This window comes from Pelobates fuscus, chromosome 2 (assembly GCF_036172605.1).
Source record: "Pelobates fuscus isolate aPelFus1 chromosome 2, aPelFus1.pri, whole genome shotgun sequence".
Lineage (NCBI taxonomy): Eukaryota > Metazoa > Chordata > Amphibia > Anura > Pelobatidae > Pelobates > Pelobates fuscus.
Window position 1 is genome coordinate 5228485 of NC_086318.1, and position 17590 is coordinate 5246074.

Genomic DNA, 17590 nt, shown 5'->3' on the forward strand with positions numbered 1-17590 from the left:
TCTTTTGGTAAGAGGTTGGCCAGCAGGCCCCTCCAAGAACACGTGACAAGGCACAGTTCGTCACAGATATGTTATACACTAAGGTCGGGGGTATCAAGGAATGTACTTTTTGTGGGGTTCCGATGTATGGTGGGGGTACAGTATATTTTGTTGGGGTTTCAGTACCTGAGAGATAATTAAATTATAGGGTTTTCTCACTCAATTATCTCTCAGGCACAGAGGATCCTGGGATTGAAACCCTTGTATTATTGTGTGGGAAAACTCCTTTTTTTGCATGAGTATAAAAGCTGTGTGTGACTCAAACTTCAGTAGTACTCCCAGAACTGTGTGTCGTCCAATTGCTGGAGAGGAGGTGAGATATTCCTTTGGTGTTTTACTTGTTCCTTATTTTACTTTTGTGGATCCAGTGGAAAAGAGTCCCTGCTAGGACTAGGGCTACACACTCCGCCCTCCGGTTACAACCACACCATTCATACACTCCACATTCAGTCATTATGACCAAATCTTCCATATACTCCATTTCTGGTCATTACCACAGCTGCTGCACACGACACCAAGAGTCATTACTATGTATACTGTATAAAGCTTCCTGAGCTAATATCACTCCAGCATCACCTACCTTCCGAGTGTGTAGATGTCACTGTCTTCCTTAATACCTTCTCTGCGGATGGCGAATTGCGGTGATGTAGCTTGAGAGGGGATGTACGTCTCATAATCACTGGAAGCAAATCAGGAATAGATCTATTAATGCAAGGTCCAAATATCGACTGTTTAGAGCAATGCCAACATTACTACCTGGAACTCAGAACCCCCAGAGCAGGGCCTCCTTCACCTCTAGAATTGGAAAGCTCTGTAAAATATGGCACTGCATAAACGCTAATAAAAACACATGCCCAATAAGAAGCATCAGAATAAGGAGCCACTTATATTACTCATAGTAAGGAGGCGGGAGAATAAATGATCACACATACTATAATATTTATTTATATTTTTGTGTTCGAGGCTACATGGAATATGATCTGAAAACTCGGACTGAGTTAAAACGCGTCTGCATAGCTGTGAGCTTGTGTGTCACCATATGGGACCTGCACAGTCTACTTTTAAACCTTTATTTGTAATAAATTTGTTTACTTTTAACATCATCATTGCTGCTTTTTCCTGATTTTGGGGGACACCATTCAAGATCCTCCACATAGTCTTTGAGGCACCTTTGGGCATTATATACAGAGCCTGGCACGGCTCTGGAATTCGTGAGTGTATCCAATTACTTATATACTAATTTATTTGTATATACAGTCTATACTATGTACTATTCTTTTGTGTCGTACATGGAAAATTATCTGCATAAGTATAAGTATTCTTAATTATTTTTGGCCATTTTTTTATTGGTACCATTGGTACACAGGGATGGTGTGTGTATTTGGCACTTGTCTTCAAGTGCCTTTATTTTACCATATGATATAAAATGAGATTGTATTTAGCAAACCTGAGATAGGAAAAGTCAGTTGAGGTGTGCCGAAACCGACGTATGCTGTAGGCCGGTAAATAAAGTGGGCAAAAAGGAATACATATCATGCTCAAAATATATTTATTGAGTAAAGAACATAATACCATATAATTACATTATGAGGAAATTTCACGCATGCTCTTCGTGTTGCCTGTACTAGTTGGGGTATGGATGTTGTATATGCTGATGACTTCCAGTGACCTGGAGTGTAATGATATGGACTGGAACGTGAAGTCTTGATGCCATAGATGCGGCCCTTGTCCAACACTAATGTCATGAATAAGTCTAGGGTTCGTCCGAGCCGCGTTAAATGATAACCGTACGTGTAACATGCCTTGTTGCTAGTGAGGATAATCCTGTGAAGTGACAGTAGCAGAAGAGATGCGATATGCGGTAAGGTGAGGAGGAGGAATCGAAAATCACCTCCTGCACCATAGATTTTTCATGGGATAGTATGTAATGTGGACGGGTTGACCCAGTTGCCTCATTTTGGTAGTGGGTAGTCCGTATGCAACGATTGTGATGTTTAATTAGGTAGGAGCTTTGAAAGCAACATGGTGCACTGTGTTGGCCACTGACTGTGAATTCCAGTGGCCTCAGGAAGTCGTAAAAGGTCAGATAATAGCGGTGTCAGAGTTAGTGAGGGATTTGAAAGAGGCTGAATCTAGCACATTAGACAGACCTGTCACGAAATAGCCTAAATTGAAGGTGGCAAAATAAGATAGCGAACATAACCAGAGACATAATAACCGACATTATGTAATGAAGGACCACTTACCTGTGACGTGACTAGTAATGGAAAGACTTGGTGACCGCAATTGATGGGAGACCACTAAAGGCACAACTTGAAATACCTTAAAATCTGGAGGAGTAATACTGTGTACATTGAAATATCGGAATCTGCCAGACACGTGAGCGCTACAAGGGCTAGGGAAATAGTTGTAAACATGTAAGTGACAACCAATATGTACCATGCGACCACTTAAAGAGTAACACGAGTGACTTAGACTAACCAGGTGGCCTGAATATGGAAATACTAGCCTGTGATGTAATACTAGCCTGTAATGTAATACTAATAATGCAGAAACTCTGCAAAGTAAGTGAATCGTGAACCTGTCACATATATAAGCCCCTGTTGCCTGAAAATAATGGGATAGCCCAGAGACAGATGAACATAGATAAGTGCTTAATATAGCGAGGGCCAAGTTGACCAGCCTAGTTATATAGGGGAACTAATAGAGTAGAAAGGGGTCGAGAAGCGGAAAAGTGTCACTAATGTAGAAAACCTCCTTGGCTCAGGTCCCTAGTATCAGTATCAACAAGAATATACAATATGAAGTATCTACAAGGACCATAACGGTGGACAAGTCAAGCTAACACGAGTATGAGGAGCCAACCCACAAGCCGTAATTCGCGTAACTGAACCAAAGTAAAACTAACCCCTTTGGTTTTATGTGGGAACCCCATGTGTGGGTGCAAGTTGAGTTGACATGACTGTACCAGTCAATAGCAACATGTAGGGGGCCAAGACCTAATATAGAAGTCGATATGATCCTGTAAGGGGCATTATACCGGAAGCTGAAGTAGGCCTCACCGTGAAGCTACGTATTACTGAAATACTGACTATGATAGTAGTTCACCCTGAAAGAACAAATATACAGTTAGTAGCAACCGATTAAAACAGCCATGGCAGCCCATGGTGACTTCTATGAATATGAGGTAGGGGCCGGCTCAGCTTAAAGAGGACATGTGTCGTATAATAATATAGTATCTGATAGGTGTAGCGTCACACTTATCTATTTCCTAATTCACCTATTAGTGTAAAACTTTCAGACCTAAAGTCAGATAGCATGACAGAAAGTCAATATCCTGTGGATAGCTGAACGTACCGGGCCAAGTGTTCAATATTGAATAGAGTTATGATTGTATGCTTACGGAGGACCTTGTGAGGGTCAGCGTGCTGTTGATGTCATGGTTCGACAACATATTTCTAGTCTCTCATATTTATATCTTAGAGGACACGAGGGCTGAGAATGTTGCAAGGAGGTTGTTGTTGCTCGAGCAACTCGCACCTACCCCAGCATCAGCATTTACGTATTGGTACATGTGAGCCTGCACAGTTCCATTTTCTCGGCCGTTACTGAGAAAGGAACGTTGCGTCTGCATAGTTCTGCCTGAATACGAGGCATGGTCCATGACCTGATGGAATCCGATAGGTGTCACCTTTCCGTGTAGGTGTAGTGAACTAAACTGGAGTAGTAGGGATTGACAAGTCAAAACCTTTACAGGGATCTGAAACATACTGCAACATATTAATAATTAGTTCAATCAGGATTGTCATACTGGCTGGCTAGCTAGTGCCAAGTGGCGAAGCAATTACTAGGTAGGTGACAGGTGAGGCCCTACTAGTTGCCAAGTGGCTTGAGAGGCTCGATCTATGCTTTGGCACAAGGGGATTTGTGGCCACTGAACGTCATGGCGGGGTGTTGGCCTCTCGGTGACATTTTAATCCGGAGAGAGATTGGGTGTGACTGCCACTGTGCGAGGCGGCTAACTATGATTGGCCCGGGGGGGCGTAATACCTCATATGTGGAGGATGGGTGTTGGCCTCGCGGGATCCCGAACTCCAAGGCAGAGATGCCCGACACTTAACATCTATTGGTCACCTAGATCTCTATAAGCCAGCAAAACCTCACTAAAAGGTCTATATTGCGGGGGAGCCATCATGGCTAAAACATACCTGAATTCGCCTAAGAGTCCGTGTAGTTCTGAATGGTATGGTTGTAACTGAAACTTCAGTATCCCCTAGAGGAGGAAGCGCGGGGAAGGAGAGGTCTATAACCTACTAAAAGAACTGTCACTGACAAATGGGTGCCAGGTCTGAAAAGCAAATGATGCTCCAACCTGAAACCCTGTAAAATATGATACGATAAGACATAATGAATAGGCAGATGAAAAGCCCCAAGACCAAATCCGCAGTCAGGAACTGTAGTGTTTAGCCATGCCATCCCATCCTATTTGGGGAAAATCACAAAATATGATTAGACATACCACCTAAATATGTTTGTAGGTAAACCGTAGATTGTGCAGAAAAGCATGTGTAAGTATAGACAGTGTGGCCCAAGGCAATCACCTATCGTAACTCCTCTAATACGACGCATCGAAGGTCATACCGGTCTGTGGCATTGTGATAATCAGATTGAAGAAATATTACAGTTCTATAACTTGAAAATTGTGATAAGCGTATACTAGGTGCCTATAATATGGACTACCCAGAACCTAACCAAGAATTATTCTTACTCCAAAAATGTCTCAATGACGCCTTAGCACGTGAGGGTTAACCATTACAGGGCATATGAACATACGTTGTAAGGGCATTATGGTGCCAGGAGTAGGAAATATGCTGTGACAAAGTGCCCTTCGCCACTTGTGCTTGGAGGGGACTACTAGCTAGCCTCCTGCCTTCCGACTATGGCCCCTGTGCTGATAGCTGTATTTTACCCTGCAGAAAGGTTTATTTGTGTATTTCTACCGGGGCGTTCGAGACTTTCAAGATGTGAGTAGTGCTACCCCAGATAGCTATGCCATGGAGCCTATTCGTGTAACTAGAGACTATGGAAAAGACTTTGGCTCCATGGCGATTGAATTGTATGTATGTGATCTGAGCGCCATTCAATAATAATGTGCACTCGGATCTAAGCTATCTGGGGATATGTTGCATGTATATGTTTTATGTAGTAATTGTAACATTGTGTAATTTTATGTCTTTTTGTAACCATGTGGTTAATGGAGTCTTGCCTCTGTCCTGGGAGATAATTTGATAACTTTCCAATTATCTCCATGATAGAGAGGAGGGATTGTGATGTCACTGTGGAAGTGTTTTGTTTGTATTGTCTGTCATTGGTTGTACTGTGTCCCACCCTGTGGGATGTCCCCTTGCATGGGGACTTGCATAAAAGCTAGTGTGTGGTCATTAAAATCAGATCATCTTGTACCTTTCTTGAAGCCTTGGCTCATGCTTGGGGGATGGGATAACTACACTCTGGGGATTGCTATAATCATTTACTCCCCAGAGTAAGCTCTCGCAATAGCTAGATTTGTTCCTGCTACGCTCTCTGGATTTAGGAGAGGTTCACCCACTGGGAGCTGAATCCTGGTCGTGGATCCAGGGTGGGTGGAGACGGCGAGACCCCGGCGTAGCTGCATCGCTGGAAGTGGGGTCTGCAGTGCTGATGGTGTCGGTTGGAGTCCTCAGCGAGCACTAGGAGCATCGATTGGCGGAAGTACTCATTCGGAGTGCCAGCGTTGCGTCATATATGCGTATCCTGATTTGTATCCAGTGTCAGGGTGGCTGTGCTGGGATTAATGCGAGTGAAGGTAGGATGTGACTCGGAGAAAGTTTGTGGAGTTTGTGTATGTAACTAAGATATGTTGACAATGAGATGGTAGAGAAACTGATGGTTACGAATAATCATCCAGTTTAAATGTGATTATACCTATGTATTGGGCCCAATGAAATGAGGTGTTGGAAGACAGAATCAAACCGGGAACCGAGGCCTCTAGGTGCCATAATGGCTGAAAAAGGCTGGAGGCCATGACGGGCGTACATGAGATAAGATATACATTAAAAGGCCTACACCTGGAATGTGTAGGAGGAGGATAAATACTTATGCATGCACCGCTGGCATAAAAGATTAGGGTTGAAAGCAACGGGAAATGCTAGAAAACAAATGGTAGAATCTCTCAGTGTATTAGCATCAGATATAAACATTATAGCTTAACTGGGCATATCTACTAAACAGTAACTTACCAACAATGCTGGCCCGATGAGTACCTGCCTGCCCCGAGGCCTGACAACATTTAAGTGTAGAGTGACTAACAGAAATGCCTGAGATACGGTAAGTTTAGAGGTTATTTAGTAAGAAGATTTGAGACAGATATTTAGAAGATATTCCCCCTTTTTCAGAAACTAAGGCATTACTAGAAAATTGCAATATCTGAATGGTAGAACAACATCAGCTATAGATTCACAATCAGCGACCTACATTCAGCTAGAAACTGGGACAATCAAATAGGATTTAGAGCAGATTGTAATATTACAACCCAACGCCAAAGGCCTAAATTAATTGTGAGATACCCTGAGTGTACTTTATAAACAGGAACACATACATAGCAGAGGGAAAACCCACAATAGCAATGTCTTGCTTGCTTATAATGTATTCAGTAATTCGTAGCATATTATATATATATATATATATATATATATATATATATATATATATATATATATATATATATATATATATATATATATATATATATATATATATATATATATATATATATATATATATATATCACATATCTGTGTATGTCCATATGTTTGGACCGTTGTGCCTCTCATTGTCTCAAGATTTAATATGTATCACTCTATGTGGCCTTGTGTGGCTAAGAGTGATGATCGTGCCACTTCCTGTGAGCGTGCTTGATCCTCTGCCGGACTGACAGAAAGAGGCAGGCAGAGGATGTGTGAGACAGCTCCTAACAGACCGAGATAGCTGCAAGTGTCTGTGGAGGGAGGCTAACACAGTTTCTTAAGTGGCCGACGGCCAGAAACCAAATCCCTTACCTCTCCTTATTAAAACGTGCCAAACGCGGCATACAACCTTAGCTCAAAATGCGGATAAGTCTGTTAAAACGGTTGAATGAGAAACGTTTGTGCGCATGCGCCTGAAAGCTTATTGTTCGTGTGATATGATCGTATAAACGAAAGCCCTGCCTTAAATTCTCATTCGTATGGGCACAACAAATACATTAAGATGAACTGCAGCGTTCGACAGCCCGGGAATGTACGAACAGAGGTAAGCAAAACATAAAGCCGGCCCGAGAGGACGCTGTGCGCCAGCAACTGTGTTGCGATGGTCGGCTTTATGCCTTACGTTTCCGTTGCAGATTACGGGCCGCCAGAGGAAGGAACGGGCATCCGAGGGAGCCAGCAACCGGTGAGTAGGGACGATCTCGGGCCACAGGATGCCTGCTGAACAATTCTTCTGGTAGCTGTGGCTGAACTCTTTCTTGGTCTACCTGACCTTGGCTTGGTATCAAGAGATCCCTGAATTTTTCACTTATTAATAAGTGATTGAACAGTACTGACTGGCATTTTCAAGGCTTTGGATATCTTTCTAAAGATGGAAAAGGATATAAAAAGTTCAATTACCTTGTTACACAGGTCTTTTGATAGTTCTTTTCTGCTCCTCATGAGTATCTAGCCTGCACAGTGCATCTACATGAGAGCTAACAAACTCATTGACCATTTATACACAGACACTAATTGCAATTTAAAAAGGCACAGGTGTGGGAAATTAACCTTTAATTGTCATTTTAACCTGTGTGTGTCACCTTGTGTGTCTGTAACAAATATGATCACTATCCTTCAATAAAATACATTTTCTTTTGCTACTACACCATACACTAGGCTATACTACACCAGCACAGGCCCTCCCTACTATACCATACCTACTATACCATATACTAAGCTATACTACACCAGCACATGCCCTCCCTACTGCACCATACCTACTATACCATATACTAGGCTATACTACACCAGCACAGGCCCTCCCTACTGCACCATACCTACTATACCATATACTAGGCTATACTACACCAGCAAAGGGCCTCCCTACTGCACCATACCTACTATACCATATACTAGGCTATACTACACCAGCACAGGCCCTCCCTACTGCACCATACCTACTATACCATATACTAGGCTATACTACACCAGCACAGGCCATCCCTACTGCACCATACCTACCCTACCATATACTATGCTATACTACACCAGAACAGGCCCTCCCTACTGCACCATACCTACTATACCATATACTAGGCTATACTACACCAGCACAGGCCCTCCCTACTGCACCATACCTACTATACCATATACTATGCTATACTACACCAGCACAGGCCCTCCCTACTGCACTACACCTACTATACCATATACTAGGCTATGCTACACCACCACAGGCCCTCTCTACTGCACCATACCTACTATACCATATACTAGGCTATACTACACTGTGGTGGAATCTCGTTAAAAATAAATTTAGTAGGCCGAGATTACCACGTGGCATATGTACATGCATATGCTGACGTATCGATCAGTTGGTTGCACGAGGCAAGATACGATCAGTAGTGTACGGAGCATGTGCAAGAATACAGGATGTAGTATTCCCCTCCTCCATTATGCTGGACAGGCCATGCGGTCAAGCAGGAAGTTAATTCTTATTTGTATTGATTGGTCAAGAGAATGTGCGGGTGGAGCTTAATATGGGAGGAGTTATGTGCCTATATAAGGAGCCTGCACTATTGTTCGGGGCTCAGAACTTGCTGTATTTTGGTGACATTAGTCCCTCTGAGTCCCGATCGGTGATCCAATAAAGAATCTCTTCCTTCCTGAAGAAACCTGTGTCCATCTCTCTGTGCTTGGCTTCCGTCAGTTTCTCCGGTATCATTTGGTGCATTGGCCGGGAAGCTCATCGTTCAACGGTAGCTGAGAGGCAGAGGCGTGAGACGGTCTATCTTTGCCCACGTTCTCTACGGCTGCACCCCTGAACTTCTGCGTGGACCTCCCTTCGTCTCGGCGCCACTGGTCTGTTGTCCAGGAGATCATCGGCCTCTACGTAAGAAGTGCTGGGGTGTCCCCGTCGATGAGTGTGAACTCAGGTTCAGGAACGAGGAGGTAAGACGACCGCTGTTTTAGACGGCGGACCCACTAGGGGTATAATGATTGTGCGGTAGGCCCAAAAGGGGTTTAAATCGGTGTATGGAATCTGCCCCCTCTGTCGGAGGGAAGGAGCGAAGGCGCACCGCTCAATCGAACGCTCTTTAGTAAGACCGTTTGATTTGGTTTGGAGTCAGGCGGGGTTCTGTGTAAATAGCCCTAGCCGGGCACCGGTGTCTTGTCTAGACTAGCGTTCTAGGGAGTATATTTTGTTCGCTAGGTCGGAGGGACCGGGAGACTAAGCGGCGTCTGTGTAAATTCGGTCCGCTAGATCTCAACCTATCTTGGCTAAGTGGGAAGGCGTGTAAATTTGGAACCCACTAGACTTTTGATAGAGTAGATAGACTAAGAGGGTTCTGTTGTAAATTCCGCCCTCTAGTTCGCTATATGTGGTGCTTGGGCAGTGTGGCTAACCAAAACGGATGTAGATAGTTTTAGGTAGTCCATTCAAGGTACTGGCCAATAGTTTAGTTGGGAATTGTAAATGTGATAAAGATTGTTTAGTAAAGTGTATATCTTGTTAGATAGCGCGAGCTCAGCCGTCTAGCGAGAGTGTTAATAGTGTGTTGCTGTATCATAGTGCACGGTACCATAACCCTGTATATTTACTGACACTGTATATAAGTACTAATCATTGTCGTCTATTGCATGTTTAACACCATAACCACTAATAATTGTATTGTGACCTTAAATTGTGCCTTGACCTATGCTAACCGTACTGTAACCGCTATTTGTAAAAGACGATGTTACTGGGGTGTGTTATAGACGGGTAATTCATATATAGAGAATTATAGCGTGGGTGACTGTATAGTTTCGCCAAAGGGCATAATATTGATTATTTAGTGACTGGTGTAACAGCTGTGTGTGTACGGGAATTCCCTGAGTGTTTATTGTGTTATTGTGTACGTTTCACTTGGTAACCGTACCACGTGGTGCTGTTGCCGAAGGAAACGGGTGTGACTGTTGAATAGAACGTGTGCATAGTATTCGTTGTCAACGACGCTCCATTGATAAGTATGGGCGCGTCGGAGTCGACGATTTTGGATCCCTTAGGTTGTATGGTAAAGAATTTTAAGAAGGGATTTAAAACATGTGATTTTGGGGTTAAAATGTCTCCTGTACGTTTGGTCACTTTGTGCACTAGGGAGTGGCCTACTTTGGTTGCGGCATGGCCGCCACGTGGTAGTTTGGATCCAACTCTGGTACAGCGTGTACACGTGGCTGTATCCGGTAGGCCTGAACTTTACGGACAGTTTCCATATATTGATTGTTGGAGACAGGCCGTAAACGACTCGCGAAGATGGATTCAGATATGCCACGAGGAGCAATGTCGCCTCATGGTGGCCAGGACTTGTTTGTCCACTAGGACTATGGTTAGGCCCATTTTGGACACGCCCCCTGAGTCTGAGATCCCTTTGCCGCCCCCTTACTTCCCTTTAGGAGGAAGTGGTACGAGTACAGGAAGCTCTACACCCCTTCCCCCATTGCCCCCATCCACTTCCGCTTCCTCCTCCAGTGCAGAATCCACCCCCCCCTCGTATTAAACCTTCCCTTCCGGAACCAACCCCCGTTAGATTTGAATATCCTGATTTGGCGCCACTTCAAACTTCCGGTCAAGCTTCTTCTAGCTCGGCTCGGAATATTCTATTTACCGACCTTTCCCAAAATCAAGCTCCCACATCCTCATGCCTTACCACCCCCGACTGGAACCTCTAACCGACGCCCCTTCACGTAGCCCTATACTAACCCGACAACTGACCGGTACCCAACAACTCAAACATTACCAGATGCCCCTTCGTCTGAATCCTGAGTCAGCCTATCTCGATGCCGCAGGTCAAATGGCATATGCTGACCCAGTCTTCGTATATGTCCCGTTCACGACTACCGATCTCTTGAATTGGAAGCCACAATTCCTCGTACACTGAGAAACCACAAGCTATGACCGATCTGTTCACCTCGATAGTTCAGACACATAATCCGACATGGGCTGATTGCCAGCAGTTATTAATGACATTGTTCAATAATGAGGAAAGGACTAGGATTAACCAAGCGGCCATTAAAGCGCTAGAGGATGAAGCCCGTGCTTTAAACCAAGCCAATCCAGCAGCATGGGCCGCAACACATTACCCTAACACCGATCCCGACTGGAATGTTAATGGCGCAGATATGGTTCAACTAAAAGCCTATAGAGACCCTATAATTGCTGGCATGAAAGCCGGAGGGAAGAAAGCTATTAATATGTCGAAGACAGTTGAGGTGATTCAGAAAAGTGATGAAGCGCCCAGTGTCTTTTATGACCGATTATTGGAGGCATACCGCTTGTATACCCCCTTTAATCCGGAAGACGCTGATAATTCCCGAATGGTAAACTCCGCCTTTGTCAGCCAAGCTTACGGAGATATTAAGCGCAAGCTACAGAAGTTAGAAGGGTTCGCAGGTATGTCTATCACCCAACTAATGGAGGTAGCGAATAAGGTGTACATGAACAGGGAAACAGAGACAAAGAAAGAGGAAGAGTGCAAGATGCGTAGAAAGGCAGATATGCTAGCGGTAGCGATCGCAGGCGTAGATAGACGGGGTTTAGATGGAGGCGATAGTAAGTGGAATGAGGAACCCCTGAGTAGAAATCAGTGCGCATACTGTAGGGAAGAAGGGCATTGGAGAAGTGAGTGTCCTCGAAGGGAACAGTATGAGAGGGACAGACATAGGGCAGGTTATGGAAACTTTAGAGGCAGAGCGAGAGGTAGAGGAGGCCCCGGAGGGAGCAATGGTAATAGAGGAAGTAATGGGAATAGAGGAAGTGTAAGGGAAGATAGGTACTATCCAGCAGCGCAAAGGTCCCGCGATAGAGAAGGTAGGGACTTTGTAGGATTGGCTGACACGGTCATGGAGGACTATTGATACCGACCGGGCTCCATCCCCCTTGGTCGAGCGGAGCCTATGGTCGATGTATCAATAGGGGGAAAAAGGAGTGCGTTCATGATCGACACTGGTGCTGAACATTCGGTGGTGACTAACCTAGTTGCTCCTCCATCTGGAAGAACTATTACTGTAATAGGAGCAACTGGAAGAAGTGCTGCAAAACCGGTTCTTAAAAGTCGACTCTGTACATTGGGAGGCCACGTAGTAAAACATCAATTCCTTTACATGCCTGAATGTCCAGTCCAATTGCTGGGACGTGATATGCTGTCCAAATTACAAGCGCAGATTACGTTCCTACCAAATGGAACAACATCCTTAAAGTTTAATGGACCTTCAGGTATTATGACATTATCTGTACCAAAGGAAGAAGAGTGGCGACTTTATACAGCGTTGACTATCCAAAACCCTAGGAGTGATGAGACATTATTCAACATACCAGGAGTTTGGGCAGAGAACAACCCACCAGGACTGGCCCGCAATATTCCACCTATTAAAATCGAACTAAAACTTGGGGTTTATCCAGTGAGCCTACGGCAATATCACATCCCGCAGAAGGCCAAGAAGAACATCCAATCTTATCTGGATAAGTTCATACGGTATGGTATCCTAAAATTCTGTACTTCCCCCTGGAACACCCCATTGCTGCCTGTTCAAAAGCCCGGTACAGATGAGTATCGACCTGTGCAGGACTTGAGAGCAGTCAATGATGCGGTTGTTAGCATACATCCAGTTGTGCCCAATCCATATAACCTGCTTGCTTTAATTCCGGGCGGGGCAACTTATTTTACAGTCTTAGACCTCAAAGATGCCTTCTTTTGCCTCCGAATTGCCACAGAAAGTCAATGTATCTTCGCTTAACAATGGGAAAACGCTGTGACGGGCTCAAAACGCCAAATGACCTGGACAAGACTGCCCCACGGGTTTAAAAATTCACCTACCCTATTTGGTTCAGCTCTAAGTCAAGATCTATTAGATTTCGAGTCCATCCCAGGAGAGTGTGTATTGTTACAATATGTAGATGACTTGTTGATAGCAGCAGTTACAAAAGAAATCTGTCAGCAAGCAACGCACAATCTACTACACATTCTCTGGAAGGCAGGATACAAGGTGTCTAGAAAGAAGGCTCAGTTGTGTTTGCCAACTGTCAAATATCTGGGATTCCATATCTCTGAAGGTCAAAGAATTATGGGGCCAGAGAGAAAAGAAGCTGTATGTCAAATACCGATACCCAAGAATAGAAGACAAGTGCGAGAATTCTTGGGGGCAGCAGGCTTCTGTAGGATATGGATTCCCAGCTACGCGATACTGGCAAAACCTCTGTATGCAGCTATCAAGGGTACAGAGCACGACCCCTTCTTATGGACTCAAGAACAGCAAACGGCATTTGAAGATGTGAAGAAGGCTTTGATGAGTGCCCCAGCATTAGGTCTACCTGATCACACACGACCATTCTACCTGTATGTACACGAGCAAAGAAGAATGGCTGTGGGAGTATTGACACAGTACTTGGGATCATGGCAAAGACCTGTTGCCAACATGTCTAAGCAACTGGATGCAGTGGCCAGCGGACTTCCACCTTGTCTAAGAGCCGTAGCTGCAGCCGCCCTGCTAGTAGCTGAAGCCGATAAACTCACTCTGGGTCAAGAACTTTATGTACGAGTCCCACATGCAGTACAGACGTTGTTGGATTACAAAGGAAATCATTGGTTTAGTAACAGCCGTATGACCAAGTATCAAGCAATGTTGTGTGAAAACCCAAGAGTGCATTTAGAAACTGTAAACACCTTAAATCCAGCTACCCTTCTGCCGCAACCTACTGAAAGTCAACATGATTGTTTGGAAGTGATGGATGAAGTATTTTCAAGCAGACCCGATCTTCGTGATTTTCCCATCCAGAACCCCGATGTTCAATATTACACCGACGGCAGTAGTTATGTGAAAGAAGGGATCCGCTATGCAGGATATGCAGTAACAACGATAGACAAGGTGATAGAAGCTCGACCACTGGCAAAAGGAACATCAGCACAAAAGGCAGAATTGATAGCACTGACACGAGCGTTACAATTGGCTGAAGGTTTAAGAGTGAACATCTACACGGACTCAAAGTATGCGTTTTTAACCACTCATGCCCACGGAGCTTTGTATAAAGAAAGAGGACTATTTAATTCAGAAGGCAAAGAAATCAAGTATGCAGCTGAAATCCTACAACTATTGGAAGCAGTGTGGGAGCCGAAAGAAGTCGGTATTATACATTGTCGAGCGCATCTGAGAGGAGATGGTGATGTAACCAAAGGAAATCGGATGGCAGATAGTGCAGCTAAGCGTGCCGCTGAATCAGAAAGACAGGAATATGTGGAGCATATAGCTGCTCTTATACCAACTCCACTGTCTCAATGGACTCCAGTTTATACAGCTCAAGAAGAGGAGTGGTTAAAGACTGAACCTGGAAAGTATTTGGAGAACAAATGGTATCAGTTAGAAGATGGAAGAATAGTCATTCCAGCATCACTAGCGGTAGAAATTGTCCAAAACTATCATAACGGGACACATTCTGGGAGAGACAGTACCGAAGAATCTCTCAGAAAACATTTCTATATACCAAGATTGTCCAACTTGACTCAGGCCATTGTACGAAGATGTGTAACGTGTGCTAAAAATAATCAAAGGCAAGGACCAGTAAAGCCACCAGGAGTCCAGTTTATGGGGGGACTCCCCATGTCCGATCTACAAATTGACTATACAGTAATGCCTAAATCTGGTGGACATCGCTACCTACTGGTAGTTGTGTGCACCTATTCAGGCTGGGTAGAAGCATGTCCTACTCGTACAGAGAAAGCAGGAGAAGTTGTGAGATTCCTGCTACAAGAAATAATACCCCGATATGGACTACCCTGCTCTATAGGATCGGACAATGGTCCAGCTTTTGTTCATCAGTGCCTACAACAACTGACTCATATGCTTGGTATAAAGTGGAGGCTTCATACGGCATATAGACCCCAGAGTTCTGGTAAGGTAGAGAGAATGAATAGAACTATTAAGAATCAGTTGGCTAAAATGTGTCAGGAAACCAAACTTAAGTGGAACGTTCTCTTGCCCATAGCTCTATTGCGAATCCGCAGTACACCTACCAGAAGGATGGGCCTCTCTCCTTTTGAGATCATGTATGGGCGACCACCTCCCCCGTACTTGGTAACTTAAGGGGGGATTTGAGTCAGTCGGGAGAAGGAATTACCCAGCAGCAGGTTGTAGAGTTGGGTAAGACTATGGAGGAGGTACAGAAATGGGTACAAGATAGATTACCTGTGAATATTTATCCCCCAGTTCATAGTTACCACCCAGGAGACCAAGTGTGGATTAAAGAGTGCCCGTTAGGGCCCAAATGGAGAGGTCCTTATGTTGTTCTTTTGTCTACCCCTACAGCGATAAAAGTAGCCGAAGTGACTCCGTGGATACATCACTCCAGGGTTAAACCAGCAGTCGATTCTTGGCAAGCTACAGCAGATCCAGAGAATCCCTGCAAGATCCGGTTAAAGCGCACGACTCAGAGTGACGAGGAACCTTGTGGATTACAAATTTTATTGTTTCAGAGATTGGTAAGTGAGTGAGAAGGCCATAATAAAGCCTGTCCGCTCACCAACGAGTGTATAAGTCAGGAAGAGTCTCGAAGGGTCCCCTGTAAAGACGAGCAGAACTCCATTCCCTGCAGCCCTTACATCCTGGAAGCTGAGGTGCCTTCGCACGGACGAAGACTGAGGATGACGACGAAAGATGTGTTTCTAATAATGTTTTTATATGTGTATTTTTATATTCAGGAAGGTAGAGGTACCGACATTCCTAGCTGTGAGGTATGCATTAAGACTACAAGAACAGGTAACCATATTTCCCAGACCCTAATTTGGCATTCGCAATACGAGTGTAAAGGAGATGTATCAAGATGTAGATACTTAAATATAGAATATAGTGTGTGCCATTTAGGAGTAGGAGAACCTAAGTGCTTCAGTCCAGAGTATCAACCCCGTACAATTTGGTTGACTCTCAGGAATGGAGATCCTCAGGGGACCCTAATTAACAAAACGGTGTTAGAATCCGTATATTCTTCAGGTGTTCTGCTATTTGATGCGTGTAAAGCGATATCAAGTGGTAGAAAGCCGTGGAATGTATGTGGGGATCTTAGATGGGAGAGAACGTATGGGTCTAACGATAAATATATTTGTCCCAGTAGTAAAAATAAGTATGTGAGTCCTAGATGCCCAAATAGAGATTATAACTTTTGCCCATATTGGTCTTGTGTGGGGTGGGCAACTTGGGGACAGACAGCAGACAAGGACATGATTGTGACTAAGTTGCCTACCAATCCATACTGTAAGTCTATGGAATGCAATCCAATCCATATACTTATAAATAACCCTGACAAGTTCTTGGATAAATATGGTAATTTATTTGGGTTCCAAATATATGGGACGGGTTTAGATCCTGGGACAGTATTGTTTATAGGGATAGAGACTGATACGGTATCCTCCCAAACTCATCAAGTATACCATTCCTTTTATGAAGAGATGAGCATAGATAATAAGATCCCCCATAATGCTAAAAACCTGTTCATTGATTTAGCCGAAAGTATTGCCGGTAGTCTTAATGTTACCAACTGCTATGTGTGTGGAGGTACTAACATGGGAGACCAATGGCCTTGGGAAGCAAAGGAGGTAATGTCCGGTTCTGAGGCAGTTGACCAATTAATATCTTCACAAGCCGATTATCATATGAGTGTTAGAGGTAAATCTGAGTGGAGATTAAAGACCTCCATCATAGGTTATGTTTGCATAGCAAGGAAAGGGATGATGTATAATACTTCTGTAGGAGAATTAACTTGTCTAGGGCAAAAAGCTTATGATGATGATACAAAGAATACAACTTGGTGGTCGGCTTCAAATGTCTCAGAACCATCTAACCCGTTTGCAAGATACACCAATTTAAAGGATGTGTGGTTTGATCTATCCATCACATCTAACTGGAGAGCCCCAGCAAATTTGTAGTGGATCTGTGGTAAGAAAGCCTATTCGGAGTTGCCACAGGACTGGGAAGGGGCATGTGTGTTAGGTATGCTCAAACCATCCTTCTTCTTGTTACCTATCGAAACAGGTGAGACTTTAGGTGTTAAAGTGTATGATGTGAATCATAGGAAGAAAAGGGGACCCATAGAGATAGGCGCCTGGGAAGATGATGAATGGCCTCCCCAGCGTATTATAGATTACTATGGGCCAGCCACGTGGGCAGAGGATGGTACCTTTGGTTATAGAACCCCAATTTATATGCTCAACCGTATTATAAGATTACAGGCTGTGGTTGAGATCATTACTAATGAGACATCA

At 44.1% G+C, this 17590-nt stretch overlaps 1 protein-coding gene across 1 annotated transcript in view; it reads right to left on the minus strand.

Annotated features, from left to right (window-relative positions):
- Positions 1–17590, minus strand: part of GTF3C2 (general transcription factor IIIC subunit 2) — a 118716-nt gene that overhangs the window by 65052 nt on the left and 36074 nt on the right. Inside the window, exon 7 of the mRNA XM_063441884.1 lies at positions 620–718. Coding sequence (XP_063297954.1) covers positions 620–718 — 99 coding nt within the window. The remainder of the gene's footprint in view (positions 1–619; positions 719–17590) is intronic.